Source organism: Salvelinus sp. IW2-2015, linkage group LG14, assembly GCF_002910315.2.
Source record: "Salvelinus sp. IW2-2015 linkage group LG14, ASM291031v2, whole genome shotgun sequence".
Taxonomy (NCBI): Eukaryota; Metazoa; Chordata; class Actinopteri; order Salmoniformes; family Salmonidae; genus Salvelinus; species Salvelinus sp. IW2-2015.
Genome location: NC_036854.1, coordinates 51786057 through 51810577, shown reverse-complemented (window position 1 = coordinate 51810577; position 24521 = coordinate 51786057). Strand labels below are relative to the sequence as shown.

At 41.3% G+C, this 24521-nt stretch overlaps 1 protein-coding gene across 3 annotated transcripts in view; it reads right to left on the bottom strand.

Moving 5' to 3' along the window:
• Positions 1–21264, bottom strand: part of LOC111972460 (POU domain, class 6, transcription factor 2-like) — a 126214-nt gene extending 104950 nt beyond the window's left edge. For 2 of the 3 annotated variants that reach the window (XM_023999454.2, XM_023999455.2), the window contains exons 1-3: positions 20963–21264; positions 19962–20149; positions 654–751 (exon numbers count right to left, since the gene is read on the bottom strand). In XM_023999454.2, coding sequence (XP_023855222.1) covers positions 654–751; positions 19962–20133 — 270 coding nt within the window. In that variant the 5' untranslated portion in view covers positions 20134–20149; positions 20963–21264. Of the gene's footprint in view, positions 1–653; positions 752–19961; positions 20259–20962 lie in introns of those variants that run through there. The other variant, XM_070446727.1, reaches the window with a different exon arrangement.
• Between the last annotated feature and the right edge of the window lie 3257 nt (positions 21265–24521).

Below are 24521 nucleotides of genomic sequence, written 5' to 3'. Positions count from 1 at the left end.
GGGAACTCAGTGAATTAGTCTCTCACGTATCCTCTTTTGTTTACCCTGATGAGGATTGATTCAGTGGCGGAGCCCTTATTGAGTAACACCGAGTGGTSTGTCCCAAATAGCACCCTATTTCCTTTCTAGAGCACTACTTTTGACCAGGGCCCATCGGGCTCAGGACAAAAGTACTGCGCTATGCAGGGAATAGGGTGTAATTTAGGACGCGGCCACTGAGTGCTGGGAGAGTGGCCTCGTTAGGGGAAGGGAGGGAGGGAAGCCCTATGTCTGCCTGGCTGGCTAGCTGTTCACACTACTGGGTTCAGGGAGGTGACAGTGAGACAGCACTAATGAGATAGATATTCATTAAACAGGGCTGAGCCACCAGGCCAATAAATCCAATCACATAGGCTGACTGTCGTATTGAGCTATTTATTGGGCTGCCTGGGGGCAGACTGTGCTTGTGTTGGCGTTGAAGGGGGRAGAGGAAATGTAAACAACTCACCATTTATTCAAAAACGGTATATGTTCATTAAGGTCACATGTCGACTGATTACCTTTGCAGAGGATTTGAAATCCCTCTCAGATCAATTTCATGTTCTGTTGTGTACCTGGTGTGATTGTGTGTGTGTTTAGGCGCAGGTCAGGAGGTGACATGGAGAGACACTCACCTGTGGTCCTACCGGGTAGGCTGGGTGAGACTGACCCAGATGACACTGTTCTGACGGGCTGCTGCTGGCATCAGACTGGACAGAGCCATCACGGGRTCCTGGGGGAGAGAAAGAGAGATGGGGAGAGAGGGGGAGGGAGAGAGAGATTTGAATCCCCTGTAAACATCGAAACAATCGTAAAACATGCACAAACACYCATGCACACACAGACATAGCCAGCTGTGATCACACAGCCTCAAGTACGAAGGGGAGAGGATTTTGTGTTTAAGTGTTTCATCAATAAACGTATTGCCGCCTTTTACAATCAGCCCTGAGTAAATGACCCGTCAGCTGAGAGGCTCATTGACGGGGAGATGGCGCTCCCACGYCGCCCCGATTACAGCTGAGGGATGAGGGATGGATGCCATGGCGCTGCATAAACTGTGGGGCCCGGGTCCGCATTATTCATCCATTTACATAGCTGAGTATCATCACCCATCTAACCCCCCTCCTCCCCCTTGTACCACAAGCAGCCTTGCGGCTATGAGACACCATTAGACCTGTATGCTACAAAGCCACAGCGGAGTACGGAGGCACACATCAGACATAGACATGATAATAAGCCTGGCCTGCTGTGTGATGTGATGGCTGGAGAGAAAACAAAGCCACTCAGGGTGGGTGGGTGGTGAGACACTGGCAGTGTCTCAAAAGGCACCCTATTCCCTACGTAGTGCGCTACTTTTGATGAGGGCCCGTAGGGTACTATTTGAGCCACGGATACTGACCATTCRCACTGGGCATAGACGTCAGTTCAACGTCTAGTTTTGATTTACATTTGGTTGAGTTCTCAACGAATGTGAATTCAACATGAATTCAACATGAAATCAACAAAACATTTCACCATGTCATTAGATTTAGGTTAAAAGTTGGGTGAAAAAATATGAAATTATTTTGTTGAAATGACATGGAAACAATGTTTTTGRCCGGTGGGTTTTTGCCCGGTGGGTTTGACTCTCTCTGCATCTCTCAACAGCTCATGCTCAGTTTGTGGGTGGCTAATCCCAAAGGTTTTGTGTGATAACATGTTACTAGAAAAGTGCATTGCCATCATAGTACATTTTTTATAGATCCCTTCTGCTTTGCTATTTTATCTTGTATACTGCAGATTAGACATTCAACTTTGAAAAAGTATCTTCAATCGGATAGTTCAATGATAAACTATTTGCTTTCGTACCACATGGGCTTGTATAACTTTTATAACGTCTATGCTTTACAAAAGTCAAGTTCATTGACCAAAGCAAATAAACCTCAAATATCACAAGTCAATAMAAGTAATCAATACAAAGGTCTCATAAAATTGATCTTTCTCTAAATGCAGTCATACATCAACGGTAGGCTACTACACAACTAATTCAATGCATTGTACCACAACACATTCTAACTCACTTCCCTCAAAAACTTTAATTCAAGTTTGTAAAAGAAGTACACAAATCAAGGAAAGTAGGAATGTGAGTGGGAGAGAAAAGCCAAAGAAAATGAATACACTTGCGTATCTCTTTTCAATTTGGGCAATTTACAAGAGGACTATTGAAAAAAAAAATCCTAGTTTGACCTTCGAAATTGAATAACAAACTTCAAAAGACTAATATTAGAAAGACCAAGAACATTTGACAGACACACAGTAAAAAATAATGGTTTAAAAAAGCATTTTGTTCATGAATTCTAAACTTAACGGGACATAGACGTGAAAACGCTCACACTGGGTTTGAGAGTTCCATTCAGACCATAGTCTTTGTATTATTGAAGGCTTTGCTTTCAAGATCTCGTTGCCGGTTGGATGTGTGGGACTGGAACTGTACAAATGTGCACATTACATCCAAAACTCCACTCCGCCATACAYCATCATCTTATCTATACATAAAATSCAAATAATTGGTGAATGGCATGACCCATCAAATAAACCTTAAGCATTTGATCCTTGATTTAATTGCCCTGGGGACAAGTCCGCATTTCGAGCTGYTTTCTACCTCTGGCTCACTGGGCCTGCGTCTAGGTATTGGTCCACATAAACTCAAGCTTGTCAACCCTGCAGTCACTTAACAMTAGATGGTACYGTCTCTTACCAATTTCACCCAGTATGAGTCAAACAGAACCCAACCCAATGCCTTTAATCTTTGCAGAGAAGAAAAAAACATTTGGAAGACACTGTCTTTGGCTTTGAACAGCGTCTCATCCTTCCTCCGGGGCAAACATTCAAAATAGGTTCAAATATGCGCATGATGATGAGCCTGGTTAAGGGGTGTCTCTACTTCTCACAGCCATTCTTTATGGCATCAATTCACCCATTACTACCGACTAAATGTTATGTCTTTGAAGACAAGTTCCTCCATACAATGGAAAGAAGCGGAATTCACGAGTGAACCGAGGATCTCATTCATATTCATGGGCATATTAGACATTATTCAATGACATAACGAGCCGCTAATTCAGTTCGACAACAAGGCCTACAAGCCTGCGTATCATCGAATGTCCTATCCGAGAACGACAACCTTGACAGTGGAATTGAACAAAGGCAGCAGCCGTTCATCTAATTAGCAGATATCCATTCCGATCTCAATAGCGGAGATGAAATAACAAAGGCTTGACTCTGGCACCCAACCCTAATCAGAGGGATCACTCGGCTCTATTATTGATGAGCGAATCAGAGTTTACAGAATGCATGACAAAACCATCAATAAGTAATGGATGTACGGCTCATAAATGCAGTTGGCGCAGTGAATAATATATTCCATTTGATAAGCAGCGCAGGGGGCTGTGGCTTATTGAATAACTGCTGTGTGCCTTTCATTGCGTCATCTCACAATAACTTAGTGGGATGTTAAGAGAAAGCTTGATCCCCCCCCCCTCTGCAAATATCTGTGACGTTAACACGTTTAGCTCTGAGAAAGGAATCGATAATAAATAAATGCACAGGCACTTTTCCCTAAGGTGTTGGGTGTGATTTCTTTAACAGAATTAAAAAGCTGACAGGAGAAATATCCAGGGAGGCCATCTTCAATTCCCTTTTATTACTAGGTTCTTTGAAGTTATTTTAACCAGTTTATATAATGTGAAGGTTTCTTAAGTGGATTCCTTTTTGGACAGTAACACCGGACTGACAATAGCAATACTGGCACATGGAATGATAAAATGTGTGCTGAAAAGAATGTTTGATGAAAATGTTACACATAGACAACATTTAGACTGACAATTTTATACATAGACTAAAGTAAGTCCTTACCTATTGTGTGCACAAAAGTCTAGTACTGAAATTGATGAATGTGTTCACTATATTATTTTGAATAGCTAACCTCTCTCTGTCACACAGACTTTGCCTTGACCGTAGGAGCTTATTGCTTGTTAATATAAAATAACATGTTGTAACTTATTTTGTGCTGTTTTTTTAACTTAACCCAAAACTCTCTCTCACTTTAGTCTAACCACTGTCATCTGTTCTACACTTTACAACAAGAATCATTCCTATTTCAGTGTTGGTGGGGGCTCTGAGGTGGCTTATGGTGCGGAAATATTCCCAATATTGGACACTACATAAATGATCTTGCATTGATCACCTAAGTGGCGACTGGAGAGACACTTTCAAAAGGCAGAAGGCTTCGTATGGGGTGCAAAGAGCTGCATTTATTTGCCAATCAAGCGTCGCTCTCCTCAATACAGAGTGCTGCSCCGAGGACACCATAGCACAAAAACAATAAGCCGGCATTTCATAAAGCAATCAGTATGCCACCTACTCMAACGCAACAACTGTTTTACCCATTGACCATCTCAACGAAATGGGTGTTACTGAAGGCTTTGTGTCCCGAGTTAGCTTTTGCCCCAGTGCATTTCTGAATCTAGTTTTGTCCATAAAAGAAACGTTAACAACTATAGCTGTTTTAGTGGCGATTCATTATATAAGTTGTCAAATGTGGGAGAGAGAGCTGCAGTAACGATTCAAGCTTTTTAAAATCAACCAGGCCATCAACGCCACAACCCCACCCCCCCCCCTTTTAGTAAAGGCTCTTTTTAAAAAGCTGGGCTGAGTGAATGTTATGTCTTTATGTAGCTGGTCTCACATGAAATGTAGTACATTCATGACAACAACGACTAAACTTCTCCTCTCAACATTTTTGTTTTCCTGCATGTATTATTCATACCTGTTTTCTACTATTAAATATCTACACAATATCTACATTCAAAAGAAAATACATTCTTACCATACAGGATTGTTATGGACATYTGTGTTGCTGTTCCTTGTCATTGTTTAGTGCTAAACAAAGGAGGGTGACCGCTCAGGCTGCACCAATCAATTGAGATTCACTGATGATGAGGATCACGGCGTCATACTGGGGCCCAGAGAAATGACAAGTCACATCATACACAAGGTTTAATTCTGTCAATACCAGACCAATTGTGCTGGATTMTTTGGCCATTGATTTCACTAATGCTGCTGAAAAGGCTGACACGGCATAGCTTTTATGCGATTGGCACACAGACAAGTATTCACACACGAGAGAGAGAGAGAGAGAGAGAGAGAGAGGAGGAGAACGAGGGAGAGAGAAAATGTCAGATTCCCCAGTTCCTACTCATACTGTATAATACTTCAAAACACCATGCATAAGAGAAGGCACAGAGCATATACAGTACTGTATAGTGCACTACAGTAGGCTATAGTGAAATCTGAGTGGCACAACATTACGTGCTCAAGAATGTTCTACCTGTATCCCTATGTGGAAGCAACTTGTGTTAGACTCCAGACTTAAAAAGTGTTTTTCATATCATTGTTCTGTCTTTCATTGAGCACACTAAAGCCCTCAACAATAACCCTGAGTATAATGTGCTGCCAATAACCCCGGGTCCTCTTCGTTAGGCTCCCTGAGGATGAGCAGGAAAGTAATACACTGTTTAGAGACCCTGAGTGAGAGGAGAGGCTGGCTGGTTACAGGTCAATAGCGTTTTTGGAGTCGGAACACACCAGAGACTGACTTGAGTGGTTACGCTGCCTGTTATACCATTAGCTACATTATAGCCCGCTGGAGCCTGGAGAGCTGTCATTTCCTTAATTAAGGACCCAGCCTAGGGGCTTGGTGGTCAGGGGCCGTGCCAGTCTCTCTGGGCCTTTTACATTGACGTTTGATTCGCTGGAGTTGCAAGGAGAGCTGCAAGGGGCTCCAGASTTTACAGGCAAAAATATCTTATTAATGAATTATTCCACCAATAAGTGGACTTATGTATAAGGCGTCGGTTCTCAAAGCAAAGCACAGGGAAGCGTGGATAGTTTTTTTTACCACAGCAATTCCTCAGCCACTACTGGAGTAATTACAGTACCACATTGGAAAACATGGGGGAGAGAGAGAGAGAAAGAGACAGGGAGAGAGTGGCAGAGAGAGAGATGGAGGTATAGAGACTGACTAACGTCTCTGTCTTCCCAGTTTTTACAGGGTAAAAACTAATGTTTTTGAAGTGTAGACTCCACTGCTGCTGCTCAATGGTAGCTACTGGTCATTGTCAGTAGGTCAATGTATCTGATAACAGGGAAGTAGCATCCTCCCGTAGTTTCCCTCTCTCCCATGGCCATGGGTTTCCCTCCAACAGGCTCTTTGAGACAGGGAAGTGCTCTAGGCCTGCTCGTACCTGCCTCTCCCTCTGCAGTGAAGGGGACCAGGAGCTGAGGAGGCTGGAGAGCACAAGAGGGACAGGATGAGGTAAATTGGAGAGAAGGGGGGATGTTAATCTCAAAGGTCAAGAAAGAGAGGGTGTGATGAAGAGAGAGAGAGACGGATGGGGGGGAGGGGTGGAGAGGAGGAAGAGGGGGAGAGTTAGAGAGAAAGGGAGAGGGCATTTGTGCAGGCAAGCTCTCAGGGGAGTAGAACACTTTGCACATGAGCACATCTGTTGCGGCCTCTTCTCCTCATTCCCCTAGCAATGTCAACCTGATTACCTCAGGGTTGAAAGAGACAAATAACAATCCCAAATTATTCCTCATCCTTTTATGTCCATCAGCGCAGCGTGGATGGTGAAATCAGGGCCTGCCTGAGAGGGCTCTAAGCCTGTTAGGAGATGAGGAGAATACTGAGGTGCCTCCCTCTCTATTGATGGTCAACTCTTTTTAAAATGACTTAAATTATATTTGTGGTAAATAGGATTCCGCCTGATCTGGTGCCCCCTTCATCCCTGTCCTGCACGAGGGTCTCTTTTCAGCCATGGCCCTCTGTCTGCATCTACATCCAACGTGTTTTCTTCACAGCACTGGTTGTAATTTATCTTCCTTTACCTCTGTCTCAAACAAAGGAAATGTGTGGAATAGCACAGCTTCATGTTCAAAATGGCAAATAAGTGACTAATAATGATATGCTATTCATTTCAAAAGTATCAAGGAAAGAAACAGTTATAGCTATGTGAAATATTCACAATCCTAGAATTATTATAGGCAGAACATAGACAGCACATAGTATGTACGGTGAATGCACTGCGTCCAAAGAGCGGCCGCCCGTCAACCTGCGTTGCATCTGGCCAAGCGAGAGCAGTGGCAGGACAATTAAGAGGCAGCCAGTGGCGTCTGTGGGTGGAGACGGGGACGGGGACAGGGGCCGGTGGTTACTAGACACCCACATGTCACACTTGACACATCACCTCCGGGCCCTAAGGCTACCCAACACTAACACTAATGCTGCCTCTATGTCCCACTTCTGGGGGAGAGGGGGAGGGGTTCAGAACCGAGAACCGGCCCTCGATTCTCTGTAACAGAATTTCCCCAGCAGCACACAACATCCTCATAGTGCCGTCACGCTGCGGAGGGAGGGGAATGTACAGGATAGACTATTGCTTTGAAGCCCGTAACTCCATTCCCCAAGAAAAAGAAGCATCACAATGTTATTCCACATCCTCAGATGTGAAGGGGGGGGGGGGGAGAGAAAAAACGAATAACTTCTCGATAGCCTGGATCTCCACACACCCTTTTCTCTTCCCTCAATCTTTGGTTTCAAAGGAAGCGAATCTGCCAGAAGGACAGAAGGTTATGCATTAGTACTGGTCATTGCTCAAAGAGGGAGAGCTATAAATAATAAAGGGTTGTGAAGGACACACGGACTGTAGATGGATAATCTCTGGTTCACGCCACACAAGTGAAAGACAACATTGTCATTTCCATTCCTGAAAACGTGACCCCCTTCCCCAGCTTCAATTACATCCCAACAACACCGACCGTGTCAACGCCAAGGAGTTGCGACGCTTCTTTGGTAGTCCAACACGAAGAGCTGGTTCATCTTGTTTATGGAGACTATGAAATACATTTTTCTTTGAAAATTATTGTTTTCATCTCAAAAAGACTGAGCATACAGAAATGGAATAAAGTGCATTTTAATATTCATTAAATGTCCTCTACCACTGGCAAATGTGCCCTCAATATAATTTACTTCACAATAAGGTTAACAATTCATTTCTACAGTATATGCACAATATATTGGACGGATTATAATGTCAGTCACTGACGTGCTCAGTGTCACCGGGGATGTAATCTACATGACTGGGGTTTCTATTTGTAAAACAGATGACCTCTGCCTGTCCATCTCAGAACATCTCTCCTTGTTCCTCAATGCTATCTGAGCTGTGATGGTGACGATGGCAAGGATAGCACACGGTCGCTCTGGGCGCATTAGAGAATGTATTACACCTGCTTTATAGGGCGTGCATTAAGCCGCTTTTCAAGTTTGCGGCGCAGACATCTGAAATCCTCATAATGAGATCCACCTCCTGGGGGAGAAAGACTCCTAGTCCTCCCCCTCTCTCGGCCTTCTTTATCCTTAGTCTTATTTACTGTTACTGAGCCGGTCCCATTTACACACTGTCTCTACCACTTTATTACTTAACCTCAGCACATCAGAACATTACAGGCCTCTTTGCATTTCCAAGCAGCCAAACAGCTCCACTCAGTCACCCTGCTCACAAAGCTGATTACAGAACAAATTGTAAGTATGGAGGGTTGCCTCCAGCAGTGTGTGTCTGTGTATGCAGAGGAGGGAAAGGCAAGTTGAAGGGAACACGGGGATAAGGAGGAAGTAGGAGATAGTTGTAGAGAATGTTGGTATGAAATTAAATACACGCTGATGCTAATAAAAGTGAACAGGTTCTTCCTAGTGATAACCATATTTTTGTACTGGTATTAAGGTCTACTATCACTTCAGTAATCCAATTAATTTAAGTGATTTTAGTGAGGTACTGTACAGTAGCTACCGGATTGCAAAATATCTTATCTTATCGAAATTAATGAGTAACTGATCTTACGAAATACAACAAATAAAGACATGGAAGTCTCTCTAGACTTTTTCTTCGGAATGACCCCCAATCGCATAAATCGATAGAAGATTKTTTTTTTCCTCTCCTCTTTTTAGTCTGTAGGTGACCTTTCTGAAAATGTTCCTCCATTTTGTCAGAATCGGTATAAGTGCAGGCCATTTCATGTAGACAGTAAGTGTATGAAATGAGTGGCCTTGTCGTTCTAGCCAGGCTGTTTTTGACGGCATGATGATAGAAGCGTCACATCCTAGGGAGAGTAAATGCAAACTGACAAGAGGAGCCTTTGGTTGCGGAATATAATARCGAATTGTGCTCTGAGTGTCTTATTATCTTGTCTGTTGATGTTTGAAAGGGGGAGATTTGCTTGAGAGCGGAAGACAGAATCTGTACACAGCCCCGCCATCTCGTCCTCATGCCGGGGACGAGCTTTCCCACCGAACATCCACTTTTCAGGATGTTTGTGGTGCCTCATGGCTTTTGATAGCTGGAGTAAAAGACTATTTGAGAAATTAGATTTTAAAAACGAGAGAAACCATTTCACCAGTGAAACGAGCATGGCTGGGTGTAGTAGACAAACATTACGCATTACTCATTACAAACAAACATTACTAATGACATTGTTTACCAGTGTTTCCTTTTATACAACTGCCTGGGCACTCACAACTAGATTTGCAAAGCTACTGGTCATTTACCAAAGTTACCGGAATCTTCAGTAATTTGGTAATTAACAGAAAACCTATGGCAATCTATTGTAACTTTAGCAATTCATATTTGAATAACGTAAAAAAAAAAGTATTCATATATAGTATAAATGTTTTATATCTGTGTCCATATTGTCCGTGAGTTTCTAATAGATTGACCATATGGTACAAGAGAAAATAGCCTAATTAATGAAGAGAGAAAAAATATCAACATTGGCATTATTTTCAATTACCTCTGCAACTCGTCCAACTATTGACTTTTTTCACAATTCCCAACAGTTTGACCCCAAAACATTGACAACAAATACATATTGACATAGTAAAAAAAAGTAGAGTCTAAAAAATATGAAGTATATGAAATGCTTTAACCCTCATATTAAACACCAATGGAATRGACTAAGTTGATGGTTTATATTTAGATTAATGTTTTACATTGTCATGTTACATGTGATAAGGCCAGAGAGAGGGCCAGAGATAATTACAGACACCTGTGATAATCTGAAGTACCCAAAAGGGCCACTAGATGACTCGTGATAGATTATATAAAATCCTTGAAAGATACCAAAATTCCGGTAGTTTACTGGTAAAAGTTTCCAGTAACGTACACTCCCTTCGCAACCCTACTCACAACAATCAACCATATTTCGAGAACCCCAAGAAAGTTTACACCTTCACTTCAATCAACACTTTTCCCCCTGCAGAAATCAAACTTCAGTACGTATCCACTTAACTGTAAAAAAAATCCTACTAAATCCAAAAGCAGCAGTGTACTCTATACAAAGCAGTTCCTCACAAATAACCTAACTGAACCTGAACGTACTCTATACAAAGCAGTTCCTCACAAATAACCTAACTGAACCTAAACTCTCTCACCGTGTTGACACAGGAATAGTCCCTAAATAAAGAGTCACTGAATATCATTCTACCACTCTTTTGGTTATTTTCCTCTGCTGCGTCAACAAAGTTAGCACTTAACAAATTATACTTGGTGAATTCTGAACATTCACTCTCTACAGCTCCTCGCATCCCAGCTGAATACAGACGCTTTCAACRATACAGCCAAGGACATGTGTTCGTTGACCACCACATGGATATATTCAGATTGATGGTGTGAACCTGTATTGTGCATTGTCTGACAAACACATATATTATGTGTACATTGAGTACAMTGTCACCATCCACCAACATACTGATGAAAATGACACACAAAAAATAATAAACTTTCCTTTGCTGTTCTATTCATTGAAACGGGCAATTCAGCGAACACTGTGAAGAGTCGCCTCGAGAAACGGGTAGGAAGTTCTTAAGTCCGTCAACAGCAAATAATATTGTGTATTTGGTCTAATACCAGGGACTTCTTAACCAAATCAAATCTAGAGTATCTGWACTGGCTCATATGACTAGCTCAATTACCGTTATGCAGAAGGGGTTTGTTCAAAGAGCAGAACTTAATACATACGTACTCAATCCCGAGGGTGGTGTGGAGATATATGMGCAATCATAGCTTGAAATAATTACTAGAATTTGGATAGTGAGTTGGGGTCAAAATGTAACTGAGAATATCAAGAGTCASGATTTCCCTAAACATCCCACATGTTCTCTATTTGGACACAAAAAAATGACACGACAATACATTTGAGAGGGAAACGCTGAAGCATTGGAGATTCACATACATTATCAACSACTTTAAACAGCGGGTACCGTGACTTGAAGACTATTCATTGCATTTCTGATTCAGAAATWCAATCTCATTAACAAATCTGCACATTTATAAAAGGAAGCCACCCGAAAGAGAWGCATATCCATACCGTACCTAGAATAGGCCTACTGTACATGCATCTGTTGTCTACGGCAAAGGAGACTCACGGAGGCTGATAAGAGAACATGGAGAGTATTCAGACCTCACACTCTACTCAAATATCTGCACCGAGGTAGCACTGCCCTTCACCCACATCTAAGGCTAAGAATAATACTGTAACATAGGCTAAACATGTATAAACAAACGTGTGTGTGTGTGTGTACATAGATGCATATACAACCTTGGCATAACATTAGACTTTTTCCTTCTTGTGAGAAACCATCCTCCTGTCATCCACTATGCCCTGTGACCTGCATGTAGGYGAGCTGTGCTGCTTTGTGAGAGGAGTTGAGCTCTCCCTCTCTCACTCGTTCTCTCTTTTTTTTCTTCTCCATCTCCTGACTGCACCACATATCCTGACTGTCTCAAAGCTGTGCCTAGTCTCAGGGCAAGTGAGTCGTGCCAGCCTGCTCAGAGCCGCCCCCCCCGGCACAGCCTACGGGCCCGAGCCATGCCATCCCTCCATCAGCCGAACAAGAAACACCAGGGCAGCMTGGGCCAACCACATCTTAAGACAACCTCTACCAAAACACACCACTGAATTCACAATAAAGGTGGCAGCAGGTGAATTGACATGAAATATAAAATGACAGAGTTATGTGGAATACGGTATTATAAAAAATAAAGACTGCCGTTTTACAAAGGTGTATTGCAGGGATGGGTAACTTTGATGGGGGTGGGGGACACAAAAAATCWGAACTCATCATGAGCTATTGCGGGTCTGTGTACCCACATCCATAACCACACATGCAGTCAGAGCCGGCCCTAGCTTTTTGGGGGTCCTAAGCGAAATGTTGTTTTGGGGCACCCACTTGACAGCGGAGAAAACCTTTTTAAGCTTTACAGTTCATTTCCTGCAATTCTACACATTTTGCCAAATGTTTGAAGTTTTTAATATGATATCTGAGTGAGAGTGATGAACAAAGTCAATGGGGGCCCCCCGGTTGGTAATTCGACCATGATTACTACAAGTTTTGATGGCCYCAAAACTAACTTACCAATCTAAAAAATGTTAGCTGACATGGGCTAATTGAGTAACTTGGGAGGAGGGGGGATTATTCCGCGGGCCGGGCTGCCTGTTCGCCAATCGGCATTCTGTTCAACAGAAATTGTCTATGGTGTCTGTGTGTGTGTGTGTGTGMGGGGGGGGGCAGAGCGAGAGGTACAGACAAACATGGACCAGCGGGCTTCACATGTAATCATGAGTCTGGAAGTGAACTGAAAGAACGCTTGATGCTTATTTGAGAGAATTGTAACACTGTTGAGATGAATTAGTTACCTGGTACACTAGTCTTTGTTTTGGAGAGTCTAGCCCTGGGATATCCTAAAAAATTCATTAGACTGACAGCTGGAGCCGTACACTGATCAGGACTTGGGAGGTTGTTTGGAGAACCCTCTCCCAAAATATTTCTCAGCAGTAAGTAACAATGGAGCACAACACTGCCAAACAGCACACTATCTTCACCTTACGCCACTTCCTTGTCTAGTCTCAAAACACATGGGAACTGTACAGACACACAAAAACAGACAAATACACGCACACACACCACTGCCAGACTGCACACTATCGTCCCCTTGTCTGATCCCAAAACATGCACACAGACAAATACACAAAGCAGAGAAACAAATACACACACAGAGAAACAAATACACGCACAGTCAAATACACGGACAGACAAATACACGCCCAGACAAATACACTCACGGACAAATACACCCACGGACAAATACACGCACGGACAAATACACGCACGGACAAATACACGCACGGACAAATACACGCACGGACAAATACACAGACAGACAAATACACGCACACTCACACTCATACACGACACACCCTAAAGTACCTTGTTATTGTATGCCTCATCATAATGGGATAGCTGTTTTTGATGTATTATTCATGACAAAACAAATACCAATGCCTTTCTCTCGTCTTTCCATGTCCAATGTAACACGACCATGTTTTTTTTACTCTTATTGTGTGATAACAGGTAGACTAAGAGCATTCTTCCTCTTGGGCACCAATGGTGTTGAAGAATGCCAGCAGCAATGGAGCTGTACTGATTGATGAATCCAAAATTAGATTAGCCCTGATTATATAGTGAGTATAGAAAGCCAACATGATATATTTGTGTTTTTGGCACGAGGTAGGCCTAGCACACATAAATTAAGTAACAATAATGGCAATTATTATAAARGGTTCAAGCCCTGAATGCCGATTGGCTGWAAGCCGTATACCATGGGTATGACAATACATGTATTTCTACTGCTCTAATTATGTTGGTAACCAGTTTATGAAATCAATAAGGCACCTTGGGTGTTTGTGGTATATTGCCAATATACCATGGCTGTATCCAGGCACACTGCGTTGCATCGTGCATGAGAACAGCCCTTAACCGTAATATATTGGCCATATAACACACCCCTCTGGGCCTTATTGCTTAACTAGAACTTGACATACAGAAGAAAGAAATGAGACATAAAAACATTACAGATTGTTGTGCTGACAGCATTCAATAGAAAAGGAGTTATGGTTTTCTAGCGTGGAGGTCAAATACAGATTCCAAATGGTATTGTAATCTATTTTGTGTGTATATATGGTGAGTGTAATACTATTTGTAATAAATATATATTTTTCTYTTTTTTTGGTACAATCTGAGCTCAAGGCATGCTCTGTTGCCACCTATAACCTACATTAAAACCACACACATACAGTGTCTTCAGAAAGTATTCATACCCCTTGACTTATTCCCCCCAAATTGTGTTACAGCCTGAAATTTAAAAAAGTAATAAATAAAAAGAATTCTCCCGATCTACACTCAATGACAAAGTGAAAACATTGGTAGAAATTTTAGCAAATGTATTGAAAATGAAATACAGAAATATCTAATTTAAATAAGTATTCACACCCTTGAGTCAATACATGTTAGAATCGCCTTTGGCAGCAATTATAGCTGTGTTAATGGGTAAGTCTGTAAGAGCTTAGCACACCTGGATTGTACAATATTTGCACATTTCTCTTTTTAAAATTATTCAAGCTCTGATCATTGCTAAACAGCCATTTTCAAGTCCTGCGCTAGATTTTCAAGCTGATTTAAGTCAAAACTGTAACTAGGCCACTCAGGAACATTCAATGTCATCTTGGTAAGCAACTCCAGTGTATATTTGGCCTTATGTTTTAGGTTATTGTTCTGCTGAAAGGTGAATTTGTCTCCCAGTGTCTGTTGGAAAGCAGACAGAACCAGGTTTTCCTCTAGGATTTTGCCTGTGCTTAGCTCTATTCAGTTTATTTTTATTTTAAAAACTCCCTAGTCCTTGCCGATGAATAGCATACCCATAACATGATGCAGCCACCACCATGCTTTAAACATTTAAGAGTGGTACTCAGTGATGTGTTGTGTTGGATTTTCCCCTAACATAACGCTTTGTATTCAGGACATAAAGTTAACTTCTTTGCCACATTTTTTGCAGTTTTTCTTGAGTGCCTTATTGCAAACAGGATGCATGTTTTGTAATATTTTTTTCTGTCCAGGCTTCCTTCCTTTCACTCTGTCCTTTAGGTTAGGGTAGTAGAGTCCCGTGTGGCTCAGTTGGTAGAGCATGGCGCTTGCAACGCCAGGGTTGTGGGTTCATTCCCCACGGGGGGACCAGGATGAATATGTATGAACTTTCCAATTTGTAAGTCGCTCTGGATAAGAGCGTCTGCTAAATGACTTAAATGTAAATGTAGAGTAATTACAATGCTGTTGGTCCATCCTCAGTTTTCTCCTATCACAGCCATTAAATTCAAACTGTTTTAAAGTCACTATTGGTCTCATGGTGAAATCCCTGAGCGGTTTCTTTACTCTCTGGCAACTGAGTACACCTGTATCTTTGTAGTGACAGGGTGTATTGATACACCATCCAAAGTGTAATTAATAACTTCACCATGCTCGAACGGATATTCAGTGTCTGCTTTTTTACATTTTTACCCATCTACCAATAGGTGTCCTTCTTTGCGAGGCATTGGAAAACCTCCCTGGTCTTTGTGTTTGAAATTCACTGCTCGACTGAGGGACCTTACAGATAATTGTATGGGTGGCGTACAGAGATGAGGTAGTCATTAGGAAATCATGTTAAACAGTATTACAGCACACAGAGTGAGTCCATGCAACTTATTATGCAAATGTTTACTCCTGAACTTACACTGAACAAAATATAAACACAACATGTAAAGTTTTGGTCCCATGTTTCATGAGCTGAAATAAAAGATCCCAGAAATGTTTCATATGCACAAAAAAAGCTTATTTCTCTCCAATTTTGTGCACAAATTTGTTTACATCCCTGTTAGTGAGCATTTCTCCTTTGCCAAGATAATCCATCCACCTGACAGGTGTGGCATATCAAGAAGCTGATTAAACAGCATGATCCTTACACAGGTGCACCTTGTGCTGGGGATAATAAAAGGTCTCTCTAAAACGTGCAGTTTTGTCACACAACACAATGCCKCAGATGTTTCAAGTTTGAGGGAGCGTGCAATTGGCATGCTGACTGCAGGAATGTCCAGCAGATCTGTTGCCAGAGAATTMAATGTTAATTTCTCTACCATAAGCCACCTCAAACGTCGTTTTAGAGAATTTGGCAGTACGTCCAACCGGCTTCACAACCACTGACCACGTGTTTAGTGTTGTGTGGGCGAGCGGTTTGCTGATGTCAAATTTGTGAACAGAGTGCTCCAAGGTGATGGTGGGGAACACAATTGCATGTTATCGATGGCAATTTGAATGCACAGAGATACGTGATGAGATCCTGAGGCCCATTGCCGTGCCATTCATCTGCCGCCATCACGTCATGTGTCAGCATGATAATGCATAGCCCATGTCGCAAGGATCTGTATGCAATTCCTGGAAGCTGAAAATGTCCTAGTTCTTCCATGGCCTACATACTCACCAGACATGTCACCAATTGAGCATGTTTGGGACGCTCTGGATCGATGTGTACAACAGCGTGTTCCAGTTCCCGKCAATATCCAGCAGCTTTGCACAACCATTGAAGAGATGTGGGAAAACATTCCACAGGCCACAATGGACAGCTTGATCAACTCTATGCAAAGGAGATGTGTCGCGCTGCATGAGGCAAATAGTGGTCACACAAGATACTGACTGGTTTTCTGATCCACACTCATGTGAAATCCATAGATTAAGGCCCAATGAATTTATTTAAATTGACTGATTTCCTTATTTGAATTATACAACTTTGAAATTGTTGCATGTTGCATTTATATTTTTGATCAGTARGTTTAGGCTTGCCATAGCAAAGGGGTTGAATGCCATAGCAAAGGGGTTGAATACTTATTGACTCAAGACATTCAGATWATTTTTTWAAATTAATTACTAAAAACATAATTGCATCTTGACATTATGGGGTATTGTGTGTAGGCTAGTGACACAAATCTCAATTTAATCKATTTTAAATCCAGCCTGTAACAACAAAACGTGGAAAAAGTCAATGGGTGTGAATACAACTATACCATATGTTGGGCCCTATAAAATCTGCGATGTGGAGAACGTGGACYMAATCGCYGAATCCAGCCATTACTACAGAATTCAACAATATAAAACAATTTATTGAATCGGGAATTAACTAAATGTTTTGAAAATGTATTAATTAGCCTAGGTTTATTATAAGACATGAACAGAATGCATCAGTGATTCGTATTTCCTGCAACTTTCTGAAGAGGCAATGAGAATTCTTTGTGTAGCGATGATGCTAATGAAAAGTCTTCTGGTAGATGGAAAGGCTTTCCCAAAAATGATAACTACAAAGTAGACTATGCTTACCTGGCAGAATTATATAATGATTATTTGCATCAATCCAGTGGGTATTTTTTTTGTAAATCTACTATCACGTGTGCGCTACAAAAACACTGCTAAGCAACATCCTGTTGCTAGCCTCTTGCTAGGTGCGCACTGGAATTAAAGGGTAACTACACCRCCAAAAAATGTCAAGACCTCAAAAGTTGGATCCTGATGTGGTTTAAGCATTGTTGTGGATTTAGAACATCTGTGGGGGTTTTTGAGGGAAAAAAACTGGAAAACGGTGGAAAGCGGAAACCTGGCAAAACTAAACTGAGGAAACAGAATTTGGGAAAAAACGGAATCAGGAAAAAAATGAAACCGATTTTATAGAGCCCTACATATGATGACTGCAGTCACTCACAGTCCTGCACTCTTCACGTCAGAGTCACTGTGTACTGTTTTGGTATTGTTTCTTTTGGTACTGCTTTTTCATGGGATGTTTAAGTTACAGAACAAATATGTTTTTAATTTGATTATATTACTATCATTATTATGTTTATAATGTATTATGTTAAAATGAAAATATATTTTACTACCAATTTAATCAAGTATTAGTAGTACTGTAGTAGTTTGTATCAATAATATCTAGAAGACACAATTCACTTAGTTTTCGAAAGCCTCTCCGGACAAGCATACCTTTACTGTAATTTGAAGGGGGTTCATGGAATTGTGCGAAATAATCTTTTACAATGATGTCCATGGGCATCTTCAGAAATAGACGTATTACATCCTCAATGCTGAGTACTGACTCATAACCTTACGAGCACGTTTAGATGTGTACGAAGTGTCAAATTACTGTACCCTGAAATAGCCTTTGATGAAATTCTCTGTGTAAAATGTCTTAAATAGACCACATCATATCCCATCCAGTATCTACTCACACCAAGGGCACACGCCGTAACTGCATTACATATTGTTTTCTCAGCGATAGGTATACATCCAAAGCACTATCATCAAGATAAAACAAAAAGTACACTTCAGACCATCCATGACATACAGTAATTGTTCTATTAATGCATTCCATTACACAAAAATCTAATTGAAATGCCTGAAACCAAATTTRGCCTATATGGTGCCATTTGAAAAGCATAAATTCATATCTTAGATGCATATTACATATCACAATGTTCCAATCGCTYCATTGTTTTTTATTAACCTTATTTTGATGGTACATTTATTTTTTTTACTTTGGTGTAAATAAGGATTAATGAGTGACAGCATTGACTATAAATGTAATGCTTCTACTTACACCCTAAAGGATCAGTCCAAAATCCAAACAAATTGAAATGAGGTAGTGTTTAACCTTTACATTGAGACTGAATCTCCATGTTACAGCAGTCTATATTAGACATGGTGCAATACAAAACAATTGTTTTAATCTCATTCGACCTAGCGATTCATCCTTATGACCTAGGATTAAATMAGACTGTCTGTATAAGTAAACTAGGTTAATCAAAAGCATATTGATTAACTTGATCACAACTGTAATTGAACCTGGACATGGAATTKATTGAGAGAAATAAAAATACAAAATATACATTTCTAATTAGTATCTCTTATGTTGGTCTACTTGTGGTAAGGATATGTAATTCCCTATCAGAGCAATAGGCCATTTTTCATTTATATTTCTAAATTGCTAATGTCATGAGAATTTTAAATGTATAATTTTTATAAATATCAATTCATCTTCATACTGGTATTTGCAATTAACCTACAAAAAAAATGTGTTTGTTGCTTAAAAAAATATATAAATTGTGATGACCCACCATTGCAGATAAAATCAAGGTTAAGGATGTGTCACAAGCCAAAGCCAACACCAAAGCCAGAGATCCTCACCACTGTTCAATATATAGGTATTTTTAAGTTGAGAACGCACGCACATTCCACATACAACATAGCCAAAAATTCTCTCTTATTTAGCATATTTTGTCACAACATTCACACATTTCACTTTCACACCTGCTACAAAACACAAAAGGCCACATTKCAAGATGTTTCTGAACGGAAGGGTCACTTTCCTACCAATCTAATCGACGTGAACTATACAAACACTAATTTCTAAATGTGTAGGCCTAAAGGCACATTATGAAACGTGATTACATGAACAACTCGTGTGACATTTTGACTATTCAACTGATTGCGACTCTCACGACAATCTATTTGAAAATGACCACAACTAAACTCCTCAAGATGTAGCCTATAAGGAAATCAATGAATAAATTAACAGAAGACTCATAACAAGACACCACACGCTTTATAGGACATGACTTCATTGATTTTTCCAGTGAAATAAGTKATGACATAATGAACGTGTAAAACACCATGTCACCTGAAAGCTCACCTAAAGAACTTATCTTCAACATCTGCATACTCTAACTCAGGCAACCAACCTTATTGCATCCACCTCCTCCACCCCTGAATCCTTGCACTTCAACTTAGTTTGGTCTATCGCACTCTTCTAGAACCTGCTCCAGTAGCACCTGGTCTCAGACACCCTTTCCAAAACACACAGAGACAGAGCATTTCCCTGGTCAATCATACCATGACCAGTCTTAGAAAGGAGAGGAGAGACCGAGAGCTGTCCTGTCAATGGACTCACCATAGAGCTTGTTGGGAGTGTCCTCTCTGCCCGTGGCCTCGGAGGACAGGAGCAGGGGCTCGTCATTGAGCTTGCTGTCTGGGGTGGCCGCTTTGTCCTCTGCCCGGAGTTCTGCCGCGCTCATCTCGCTGCGCAGGGAGAGCAGCGGCTTGCTCAACTGCCCTGTAATCATCGGATCCTGGAGGGAGCTGGAGAGCCCAGGTGGGGAATACAACAGAACGTGGTTAGATTTGCCTCGCCGCCTCTCACACACTACTCTACACCGGCTTGTTCTCTGTCTACTCCCCTTCACTCCCCTTCTCTCTACCCCTGTGTCTCCCCTCTATCACTCACTAACCACTCTCTCCCTCCCTCCCCCTACCTCCCTCTCCAGCGGTCTCTCTTCTATCTGAGACTGGTGCTGCTCCCGCTGATATTGGTGGCTGAAACCTGCCTGGTGAAGAGCGGTTACGGATTGTTTGGCTTTGCCATTATACCCGGCAGCCTTCAAGGTTCTTCACACCTCTAAAGGCTCATTAATACCCACAGAACATACACGTGACAACTTCAGCATTACACACATCCTGTACACGCATACTGTACCTACAAATTAAATTGCTAAAGAAATATTTGACATACTCTATCTACTGTTACAAATCTACGTAGACAGTTAATTCATTTCTCAAAAGGAAAGCCTGCATGATATTTTAATTAAGAGCAAGAAGTCAACGTTGGCATCATTATTCAGAGGCAACACCAGGAAACGATTAAGTCCTCTTCCAATCAAGAGCAGAAATAGATRGAGGCATATCATTGGTCCTCCCAAAAATGTAATTCTAATGTCTCACAAAAACAAAAACCACCGTAAACTAGAGGGAATTAGAATGACTGTCAGTTAATTACTAACAAAGTAATGTATAATGTAATGTCATGAAGTAATGTTTCTAATTACTGATGTGCAACAACGTAAAAGTGCACCAAATGAAAAATATCATAAATAAACCAACAAAAAGCATACATACCTAAATGAAGCTCCAGTGAATGAATGGCCCAAAATTTTTGTAAAAATTGTCTTCTGAATGTCCAAAAAACCTGACAGAAACCAATTAAAACATGCTCGCGGCCACAGAGCAGAGACCAGCTAGTGCACGATGCTTGCTACAAAACCAGAAACATTTTCCTTGATCTTGGTGCATCTGAATAACCACTGCGGGTTCAAGCCTAAGGTTGCCTCCCAAGACAAGCAGATGTCACCTCCACTCTCTCTCCTCCCTCTCTYCCTCTCCTGTGTCTCCTCTCCCCTGTGTCTCCTCAGACTGTTACACATCCCTCCTGCTCCGAGACACACAATGAACAGCAGGAGCACAGAGGGGTAAAACTCTCTGTCCCTCTCACTCTGCCTTAATTATAGTTGAGAACATTCAGTCTAAATGGGTTGGAGATGGGGACAGGTGACCAGCATGTATGGCGTGAGGGAAAGAGGGAGAGGGGGGTCAACCTTGCCCATGCGACAGTCCCCCACTACCTTCACTCCTGCCATGGTGGTCGATGTGTTCCTGTCCAGAGGGTCCTTTTTAATGCGCTCATCAGGGGAATCGAGGGGCTTTGATATGACACATGATAATCTATGAAAATGTTAATCAATAGAAATAGTTTAAGATGTCATCGAAAGGCGAGTCGGCTGGTCAATACTCATATCCCTGGTAACAATGTCTCTTGTCATCAGGGCTTCATTTGTGGAGCACTTAAATATGGGACTCGGCGCATCAATGCACCTCTCTGCCCGGTGAGGTAAACACATTTTCCCCTCTGTCTGAGCCTGGCCTTACTCACTCTTTGCATCCATTTGGGCCCCCCCCCACCTCCCACCTCTTCTCCTTTGAGTCACTTGATAGGTCCACTGGAGGGCAAAATTAATACCTAATTGAATCTTGCAGTCATCAAAATAATCAATAGTTTTTTATTATTTATTCTTCACAGTCTGTCAGCTGTTTGAAAGCTCAGAGGAACAGCAGCAGGAAGCACGGGCAGTGCTCAAATTTCTCTCGTCGTTTCAAAATGTAGTTGTTTGCAAGACATGTAGTAAAACAGAGAACAATGAAGGCAATGCCTTTGGTTAGAATGTGGGAAAAATAAAGGGAAAGGGGAATCTTTTCCCGACCAGCTATGATTTTTTTTTTTAATTGAACAAGAAGCAACTGACACTTGAAATAGGGCAGGGTCCTCTCTGTCCATCCTTCCATCTCTTCCCTTTTTRCTATTTTCTCCTTATTTCATCATATCTAATGTTGACATTCCTCTTCCTGACAGACTCAACACAAGTGGTGGGAATGAGATCACAGRTCTAATCTTCAGTTCCATTGGTGGATAGGTAAGCATCTGTCTCCTCCGCCTTCATCCAAGGCTGTTAATTACATTATTAAAAAGGAGCTCTCGGTGCAGCTCCTCAGCCAAAGTGTGAATGTTTATTTCAACAGAGTGGGTGTGTGTGTTGTGAGGGCTCGGGGGTGGAGTGGGGTGAGTAGAGGGGGGAGTGGGGTTGCTTTACTCCCCCRGGCCGCAGTGCAGGAACAGGGAAAAGCACTCGGCTCTCACCCCTCCCTCCCACTCCTCTCTTCATACCCCCAGTTTCCATGGAGGAGGTGGTCAGCACAAAGCCCTCAGCGCTCATCAGATATCCATGCTAATAGCTAATGGCCTTAATGCCGTTGTCCCATGAGTCCCCTGGGCAAGGGGCTTCTGCCTTGGACGAACATGCTCCACTCAACTGACATTCAAGGTACTGAAAGAGAATGATAATTAAGTCATGTTAATAATAATAATAATGGTAATAACAATAATAAAAACAGTGGTAATAATTATAATAATCGGAGCTTATTCTGTGTCAAACAGATAGCATATATGTTATAATATATAATAATATGGCAATCATTATTTTAAAAGTATAATATCATTTAATTATATAATTTAATCATCAAAATGTATAAAACATTCCACAGTTGAAATAAATAATCATCATTTTCTAAATGTAAAAGGAAATGGTTAAATTATAGTGGTCATTTGTTTTCTGAGGTATTTGACAGCAAATCCATAAGCTGATTGAGTATGACAACTACTGTCTTATTTTATTAAGGCATCATTGACATAAACACAGTWACTTGTCATAAATTAAGAACAGATCATTCTTTGTGGCAGAATGTGTGTTGCTTAAATMTAGATCACAATTGATGTCCCTGAGGAGATAGCAGAGTTGTTACACTTTTTGGATGGTTTATAGTGTGTTTGGGTGCCAGATGCAGGGTAAATAAGCCCTTCTTTTCACCTAAAGAAGCTTTGTCTCAAAATCACACAAAAAAGCACWGGGTCCCAGAAATACAGTAAGACAGGGAGAAGTTYTCTGACTTTCGGAGAACCAAATGTCTATAAAAGGTTAAGTAAGAYGTGAAAAGAATAATYCATCCTACACGCCTAGAATTAGCTGCTATAATGTTCCAGGACCTCTATGGTATGCTGTATGTACTCGCTACGAGAGATGATGATTTGTCTCCCCCTTAAGGTAGGGAAACATACTGTTCCCTCAGTATGGCATGTCTGTTGTGGACTGGGAAGCCTTTACATTAGTGTCCAGCTATTCTCCTGTTAAGACAAAACTGCGTAAATAAATATANATATATATATATATATATATATATATATATATATATATATATATATATATATATATAAGCAAAAAGGTCCAGTGAAATCTAAAATGTACTGAAATCACATATGAAACGTCTACAATACTGACAGATGTAGCGTAAATATGGCTTTTTCTTTTTGTCAGTAGCCTAATGTAGGCCGTTGAATAAATATGCTCTGATACTTTCTTATCCTTTATATACACAAGACCCCAGTGCGATTCATTCAAATGTCTTCTTCAAGACACCAGTATCATATAGTAAACTAATGGCTAATTTGGAATACAATGTAAGGCATAGATTCGCTGAATGGACTAAACCAACTTTTCCCAGAATAACAGTTTAAACCGTCCAACGGGACAGGAGCCTGTAGATGCCTGTAAATCAGCAGGTCCACAACAAATAAAAGGCCCCGATTGGTCAGGAGTGTGTTTTCTGTACATCAATCCACAGGGCTCTCATTCTGGAGCATCAAAGCCTTCGCTGTGCTAATCTGACTCCTACAACGGCCTCGGGAAGCTTTCCCTGTGGAAAATGTAACAAGCTTTTACCTTAGGGAGACGGTGCGACATATGACACAGGTCGTTTTGTGATGCATCTAACACAGCATTCTACTGAACGACTGTAGAACGTCCATATAGATCCACTGTAGATCCATTCATAGATCTGCTCAAAATCGGCTTGGTTGGAACAGCAATGTATCAACTCGAAGAAGGGGCTTTCGTCTTCATGTTAATTTAAATACTGCCTGTAGTCAGCATTTAACTAAATCTATTCTGCKATTATACKAAAAAAAAWAAACATTTAAAAAGTTGTGCAGTGCATAATTCAGCCAGAGAGAGAGTGAGAGGGAAATAGAGATGGATGTCACTGGGCCAACGTTACTTTCGCCCACGGGAGG